Source organism: Diospyros lotus, chromosome 6 (genome assembly GCF_014633365.1).
Source record: "Diospyros lotus cultivar Yz01 chromosome 6, ASM1463336v1, whole genome shotgun sequence".
In the NCBI taxonomy this organism is placed as follows: Eukaryota; Viridiplantae; Streptophyta; class Magnoliopsida; order Ericales; family Ebenaceae; genus Diospyros; species Diospyros lotus.
The window spans coordinates 4,378,171-4,386,200 of NC_068343.1; the positions used below are offsets into that span (position 1 = coordinate 4,378,171).

The window sequence follows — 8,030 nt, forward strand, 5'->3', positions numbered from 1 at the left end:
GCTAAATTTGGTCCCTAAACTTTTTTGCGATTTGTCAATTTAATCCCTAAACTTTTTTTTAGCTTAATTACATTCCCATACTTTATGAATTGGGCCATTCACACCTTATGCTACAACAATTTAATGTTAAGGTAATTGTAAATGGATCAAATCCAAGTAATTCAGGTGACAATTAAGCAAGAATACTCACCACCATATCTTCTCTAACCTAACTTTTTAACAATTCATTTAATAAAAGTATTTGTAATAGTTCATACACTATTGGAATTAAGTGTGTACAAAATGATAGTTTAAACAAGTTTTTTTTTTATAAATATTTAATAAATAGAGTGGTAACATATTTACTTTATAACTAGGGGCGAATGTAAAGAGAGGCCTAAGACTAGGCTGTGCCTGGACTTTTATACATTTATATATATATATATATATATATTACTGTTTAGTATATATATATTTTGACTATTTAGTTGGAGTTGACACGGGTCCCTATTTATAACAGGAACATTCTTAACTTAAAATGGACAATTGCATGTCCAATATTTATGATTTATTTAAGTAAGCAACATATATGTGTATATTATTTTAGTTGTTATAAAGTTTTAATTGAAACAAGTTCGTGCAGATACAAGATACAAAATAAAGAGGTCAATCATGCCAACATATCATTAGACTCGTTCGCTGGTTAACTATTATGTAATCTTTTGGCTCATATGCTTCCAACATCCTTTTGCATCCTCAATAATGTCAAGTTATATTCGTACCGGTTTAAACTTTATTTGAGCAAATCTAATTATCCACTTTGTAAACATTTCATGTCTCTTTTTTCTCTCTAGCTCTTTGCATGCCACAATATTTTCAATATTCTTCCCAAACATTTCTTCTAAAGCAATTCGTTCTACACACAAAGTTTATTCAAAAGTGACGTTTATAGAATCAAATGCCGCATTATAATAGTGTAGACTTTCAATAAATCAGTCTATTAAATGATTCAAATTATGATCTGATTCTTGTTTTACTAAAAATACAATCTTAGGAGACATGAACCGTAGCATTGCCAAGAATTCATTCGTTTGTTTACAATTTTTGATGTCATTATCTTTCTTATTAACCTTAAAATGAGCATTAACCCGATCATTCTCAACTAATAAGACATAAAGACTTAACACTAATGCTAAAGCTATAGCTTGACCTGATCTAACCTCAAGCATTGTCCATAGTTAGCTCACTTAGTTTGACATTAACGGGGTTGTATTGAAATGGCATGTTTAAACTTTCAGCCTTTTTTTCCAAGCTTTCTCCCGTGCTTCTCTAATACAGCTTTGTTGGCACTAACACTAAGTAATTTTCAAATTTGGAGGCCCTTGTGGCAAATTTCCCAAGTTCCCGATAAATGGGACCCACAGCTTCGGGTCCCCGGAGCCTAGATCGATGACGTGGATGACACGCTCCTCGGCCATGGAGTGGATCAAGGTTCGAGTTATGATGGCATTAGCAAAGCCGAAGTAAGGGAAGGCCCGGGCAAAGATGGATCGAGCCCGGTCCAAATCAAGGCTTCTTGGGCCAGACTAATGGCTGAGAGCCTTGTACAGGCCGGGCCAACGCTTTACCAGGCGGACCGCCAGTGCGGCGGCAAAGCGAGCGGCGAGGCGCTGCATGGAGTCTCCAGAGACGGAGGCGAGCTGGGAAATTTGCTGGAGGCAAGCGTCGGCGTGGTGGAGGTCGCCGGAGGAAGCGTGGTTGGCGCATGTTAGCAGGAGTTGGATTAGCTTGACGCCTCTTTCTTCTGGCTTCAAGGCATCAACGGTAGGGGAAGGATTAGATAAAGCCAAGGAGAGAGTCACGTCAGGCTTCGTTGAGGGACATGAAGAACCCATTCTGGGCTGCCGGATTTTGCAGGAAAATTAAGGCCTGTGTCCGAGGAGGTAGCTCGCCTTATTTATAAGAGAATCGAGATCCAACTAATTCATAAAAAAGCGGAGCCAATGGAGGCTCCGGCTCAAGACTAAGCTAGCACTTGGAAGTATGCAACATGTCCAGACCACAAACTACGACAAATTAATGAAACGTTTCCTTCTTCACTTGGAATTTTCACTTTCTTATTTGATTTTGAATTATCAGGGATCATCGTGTGACAAAATTAATTAACAAATTATCTGAAACTGAAGCAAACAAAAGGAAGCCAACAACAGGGGCAACGAGAGAAGCTCACTCGCACCTCTCAAATGGCATCTAAATGTTTACTCAACTTTGCCTATTAAGCTTGGATTTTCTTCACAGGGATCCAATCAGATAGCCCCAGAAAAGTTGTCAGCTTCGCCATTTTTGAGCCTGAAGCTTTTGTCATTTTTGCTCTCTCGCGATACCGATGGGCTTAAATTTAGTTTCCAAGTTCATTGTCCCTTGGGAAAGTGCAATCCCTCTCACCCACCACTTGACGTTGAGAGAGAGAGAGAGAGAGAGAATCGGTCAGCATTTTCGGCCACAGTAGCATTGTGAAAAGGACAGGCACTAGAGGCTGTAGAGAGAGAGAATCGGTCAGCACTTTCGGCCACAGCTAGCATTGTGAAAAGGGCAGGCACTAGAGGCTGTGGAAGCAATTCTCGGCCTCAAATTCAACCGTGCAGACATTCCAATGTGGCCCTTTCCCCTTGAAATCTTGTGAAGTTGGCCGCTAATTATTATATAATGAAATATTAGAAAATGACTCAATCGATGAGTTCTCACTCACAAGTCACAATTAGTTAAAAAGGGATCGATAGATCATTAATTTATTCTTAAAGAAATTTGTGGGCCAGGCTGCGGTACACTTGGTCTTGCTCATTAAAAGGTCCGTATTAGTTATAGAATGGATCCATATTCAGAACCTCCAGGCCTGTGTTTAGGCCCAGAACGAAACTTCAAATATCCAAAACATAGCTTTTTGGCCTTTATTTCAAAACGAGGAGGATATTAGTTTACTGTAGCAGAAGATGAGACATCAGGTACATGTTACTCTAAATCTTTATTGTTTTTAATAAAAATCCAATAATGGCACAAACCAACCACTTCTCATCAGTGTAAACCCATTTTAATTAAAAAAAAAAAAAAAAAACAGAAAGAGTAGTAGGCTGAAATCAAGGAAAATATTTATTATAATTTTGTTCAGATGATATCACTAATTAATCGCATCATGATGCATGCGTTACTGATTAGATTATTCAGATACAATATTGTATTAGTATTTTATTCAGTGGTTAAAATTATTACACTTAAGACTAATTATTATAAAAATATATATATATTTTATAGTGGTGACATCCCTTTCTGTTTCTTTCTTGGACTGGAGGGACTGCCATCCTAACTATGCAATATTACATCAATATCCCCCACCTTTATCCATTTCTATGTACACTTGGAAGAAGCTGATTGCTCAATTATTATTATATTGTATTATATAAGCTGAAACAGAAGATGGAAGAAGGAATTGATTTAGTTTGACCATAGTTGACCCATTAAAACACGTTGTTGACAACGTCAGGAATGAAAATACCACTTAACTGCCACCATTAATTGCCAGAAAAAGTCTCAGGAATTTTTTAAATTATATATTTTTTTAATAATTTTTGTTCAAAAATGTAAGAAAGTCACATAATTTGTATGAAATTTTTGTATAAATTCATTTTTAAAACGTTATGTTTTTAATAAAATAAAAATGCTATATTTATATAATTTTGAATAACAATAATATTCTATGACAGAAATATTTTGACAATTAAACGAAAGAATTATTTTTTTTATCTTAATCTCACATTATGCTTTTGTTTGGTGTGACTGTCACATTACTTTAATAAAAATTGTAATTAAAAAGTTTATGAACTCATCATCCATTTTCCAATATTGGACATAAGTACACAACAGTTAAAAGAACTTGGTCAGAAGAACGAACAAGTTGGTACCACAGTTTCTTTTGCATATAGAATTATAGATGCATCTAGAAGCCTCACCAAATAATAATATCCTGTGTTCGTTCTTCTGTATACAGACATATATAGCTAGAAGAAGATTTATTAATTAATTAGGTGGTTCAAGCTCTTAAATCCAGTAAGATTGGATTGTAAAAGCTGCCCGCCACGTCTTTAAATATTTCCTTGCAAATAGTTCACTTTGAAGGGGAACTGGAAGCCGACCCATAAAGCATAATCTTTTCAACATCTCACCTCTTTTTAACTATCAAATCAGCCTTTTCTTGCGATTTGCCACTCCAAAAGATCTTCAAGCTCACTTGCAATCTTCCAAAAGCTTGTTATTACGAAGTGGTTCGTGCAAACATCGCTACCTAGCTAGACATCCCATTGCGCTAATAAACTAATGGGTTTCGCCAATAATACAATGCCCCAGCGTTCAATTCCTTCCAAATATGCCATGGCTACTGTGTTACAAGGCCAGGTGTCCACAGGGTGACTCACCATAGTGTCTCTCCTCGCAATATTTTAATACTCCATTACTCGAATTGGCATCCCGAAGCTACTTCATGGCCTTTCAGCCATAGGAGAGTTGTAATAAACAATTACCAAAGCATGCAGCCTTGGATTGCGTAAATCAACAAGTGTTGCATAACGATTGGAGCAGAAGCCATTTTCCAGGGAACATCAACCAGCCACTAGCTATCTTTAAGTTTTCCGGCTGAGTCGAAGATGGCGCTCTCTTCAATCTTATAATCTCAAGTTTTCTACCGAATCTTGATGTTGGAAGATTGACCCTGACGTTAACTTGTAATTAAGGTCAATGAATTCCCGCTAAATTCCCGGAATAATGAGGTATATAGAACACTTGGAAGAAAACTATGGGGTGGAGGGATCGATGTTGTGATAAAGAGGCACAAGTACTGGATTTGTTTAAAAGATTTCGGGTTAGTGAGATTGCCAGGGTGTTGAAAAGGGACAGGATGTGGTGATTGTTCTAGTACTGAGGAGTAATATATAAGCAAATGAAAGGCTTGTTGAAGTTTGTGTGTAACGGTGTAGCTCACATCAAAGATAAAACATAGTACTAAAAGTAGTCCATAAGTGAGAATGGTTGGGTTGATGATGGGTTGGGGAGTCGCTGCAGGACAAGGGCGGAGGAAGGGGCCTTGGACGCCTGAGGAGGATAAGTTGCTTTCTGAATATGTTAGCTTGCATGGAGAAGGAAGGTGGAGCTCTGTGGCTAGGTCTGCAGGTATTTTTTTTTTTTAATATGCATATAAGTTTTGGAAGAGAACCCGTGACGTTTGGAGAAGGTTTTAACCTTCCTTGAGATCATTAAAGCTTAATTTTCTTTTGTGATACAAAATATATATGCTTTATATATCTTGTTATCTAATTAAGGACCTTTTTTTAATTTGTGAATTTTTGGTTTTTTAGGACTAAATAGGAGTGGCAAGAGTTGCAGGCTAAGGTGGGTGAATTATCTTAGGCCTGGTCTCAAGAAAGGGCAGATGACACCTCAAGAGGAAGGCATCATCATTGAACTCCATGCCCTGTGGGGTAACAAGTAATGCTTCCGCTGTCTGATTTTCTATTATATTTGTGTGACTATATATATATAGATAGATGAAGTTTAATTAATTTAATTTTCTGATCCATTCTTATACACTCATTCTTGCTTTCTTATACGCCAATATAGATGGTCCACTATTGCTCGATACTTGCCTGGAAGAACAGACAATGAGATCAAGAACTACTGGAGAACCCATTTCAAGAAGAAAGCAATCAGACCCTCCCGAAGGCAAGAAAGACGAAAAACTGATCAAATTCTTCGGCAGAAACAGCTGCAGCAACAAGAGAACGACACGGACAAGGTCTCACCCAATTCAGTACTGGTGAACAACGAGGCAGAAGCCAATTTCATGTACCCCGCTTTGGATGAGTTCGCATCCAGCTGGTCAGACGCCGCCGTCGCCATGGAAGATGACTTATGGAGTGACTTGTGGAACTGGAACGCTGATGATGCATACGTGGACGCCACGGCCTCGGCGGCAGGAGACCGCAACAGCGTAGCATTAACCCAAAGTCAAGCAACTGCTTATTCCTGTGGAGACAATGCAAATACGTTCTACGCCGGAGGATACAACATTTTCTAACTATTAGATCAGATGGCTATCCAAGACGAAGCATGGAGGACTCATGAAGAGGCTTAGATATTTCTCATTTTGATGACATTTGGCCTATTGTAATACTTCATATGGTTGTAGCATATAACAACATAGTATCGATTAAGTTCGATCCGGAGAACAATAAATTAACCTTTTCCAAATTCGGTCAGCTTCAATCTGTCTCTGCCTTAATAATTATGTCTTCGGAGCTTCTGCGTTTTTCGCTCGTAAAATGGGTTTGCCACCAGAGTAATAGGAAAGCCTACTGGGAATTAAGAAGGACCTGGGCCCAAATTTGAAGGGTCCATCATGTTTGGGCCCAGATTGACGTTTGTTCTTATCTGTGCATCAGGAAAATATCTAGGTGGCCGATACGATCCACTGTAATTGATAGATTCTGATAAGGTAAGGATATACCCAACCGTGAAGATCGGCCATTGCTTTGCTCGTCGAGTTCCACAGAGAGAGAGGGACAGAGATTAGCGTGGGAGGAACCGGACATGTTTGAACACATAACTGCAAACGAACTGGCGGGCTATGGCGTGGGCGCTCTGCTCCTTTGCGCCACTATTTCTGCCCCAAGAATCGACGCCCTCATTTCTGCTTCCCAGAGAAGGTAACCCTCCTGCTCCTCCTCCTCCATTGTTGTTTCTGGCTTCTGTTCGTTTTCATTCAATTCAGCTTTTACCAGACCCCATTGATCTTGCATTTTCATTTCCTGGTCTTTCTTATGGAATCAATTAAATTGCTCGCTCTGCCAGCAGTCACAGCCGACAGTTCGGATGTTCGGTATAGTCACAAGTAGAAACTCGTGGTGTATGTAATTAATCAAGAAGGGTTGAAAATACCCCAAAGCTGTTGTGCTACATTTCGATGTATCATGAACCCAGTCTCTAATTTCCAATCGAATCTGTTTGTTACTGCTTCTGAGCTTCAGCTTACACGTTCTATTCCTTAAGAGATTAGGGATTTCCAGATAAAAATCTGTGCACAGCTGTTCTGCAAACACAAAGAATCACCTCCTAAATAACAAAGAAGCCTAAAGCTCTTGAGCGTGTGAAAGGGGTTTCCTGCAATTGTAGGATTGAACCAAGACATGTTCTCTCCATGCTCCTCTGCTTCTTATTCTGTCTTGCAAATTGTCATGCTGAAACTATCTTAGACGACCATCATCGATCTGGCAATGTTAGCTTTGTCAAAAATGAGCTTTTTAAGAATGTTTTCGATTTGGTGTCTGATATAAGAGTAGTTGGATGATATGAGGGCCTGCATTGCGGCTGATAAGCATGCATGTTCTTGCTGAAAACGCAGCTCTCTAGGAATGTGCAAAAGATGCGGCGATCTGAGGATGATAGCATGCTCAAAATGTAAAGGAGCAGGATTCCTTAAACAAGGCGGACCGTTGGACTTCGTTGCTGTTGGTGACCTTGCTCAAACATACAGGGCCAGATCAAACATAAAATCCAGTGGCTGCACGGGTTGTAAAGCCAAAGGCCGTTTTAACTGTCCTGACTGCTCTAACCTTGCTCAGAATTGATCTTCTTCATGCCATGCAAAAGCATATCTCCTGTTTGCTCTTGCAAACTTATAGTTTTTAAAGGTGTTTTTTTTTTTCTCTTTTGGTGGTTCCATGGGGATATGTAAGACAGAATTCGATTGCCAACTGCTTCTTATATAATAATCAACATGATTTAGCCTTTCCTATCTTACGATTATTGTAAATTTTAGTGCTTTCATATGTATGCGCAATTCAAGCAGCAACTAAATTGAACTCCTAATTCGTGTGAACCACGTAAGATCACACTTTCAAAACGAGGAATCATGTGGCCAATCTTTCGCCGGTGATATATTGACAAGTGTTCAAACCTACGATAGCTAGATGTGTTATAATTGTGATCCGAAATTTAAATTTAACTCC

At 38.8% G+C, this 8,030-nt stretch overlaps 2 protein-coding genes and 1 pseudogene across 2 annotated transcripts; 2 read left to right on the forward strand and 1 right to left on the reverse strand.

Moving 5' to 3' along the window:
• Positions 1-582: 582 nt before the first annotated feature.
• On the reverse strand, positions 583-2,217 carry LOC127803687 (scarecrow-like protein 3; annotated as a pseudogene).
• A 2,133-nt stretch (positions 2,218-4,350) lies between these two features.
• LOC127803249 (MYB-like transcription factor EOBII) lies at positions 4,351-6,363 on the forward strand. The gene is made up of 3 exons (XM_052339348.1): positions 4,351-5,196; positions 5,382-5,511; positions 5,644-6,363. Exons 1-3 carry the CDS (start codon positions 5,052-5,054, stop codon positions 6,098-6,100), a joined length of 732 nt encoding a protein of 243 aa, XP_052195308.1. The 5' UTR covers positions 4,351-5,051; the 3' UTR covers positions 6,101-6,363.
• A 133-nt stretch (positions 6,364-6,496) lies between these two features.
• Positions 6,497-7,821, forward strand: LOC127803250 (uncharacterized). Its single transcript, XM_052339349.1, has 2 exons — positions 6,497-6,728; positions 7,424-7,821. Exons 1-2 carry the CDS (start codon positions 6,613-6,615, stop codon positions 7,647-7,649), a joined length of 342 nt encoding a protein of 113 aa, XP_052195309.1. The 5' UTR covers positions 6,497-6,612; the 3' UTR covers positions 7,650-7,821.
• Positions 7,822-8,030: the final 209 nt, after the last annotated feature.

Excerpts from the sequence above, each read along its gene's own strand:
- LOC127803249 (XM_052339348.1), top strand. The coding sequence starts at position 5,052 with ATGGTTGGGTTGATGATGGGTTGGGGAGTCGCTGCAGGACAAGGGCGG. Across the intron at positions 5,197-5,381 it reads CTCTGTGGCTAGGTCTGCAG|GACTAAATAGGAGTGGCAAG; the intron begins GTATTTTTTTTT and ends TTGGTTTTTTAG. Across the intron at positions 5,512-5,643 it reads CATGCCCTGTGGGGTAACAA|ATGGTCCACTATTGCTCGAT; the intron begins GTAATGCTTCCG and ends ACGCCAATATAG.
- LOC127803250 (XM_052339349.1), top strand. The coding sequence starts at position 6,613 with ATGTTTGAACACATAACTGCAAACGAACTGGCGGGCTATGGCGTGGGC. Across the intron at positions 6,729-7,423 it reads ATTTCTGCTTCCCAGAGAAG|CTCTCTAGGAATGTGCAAAA; the intron begins GTAACCCTCCTG and ends CTGAAAACGCAG.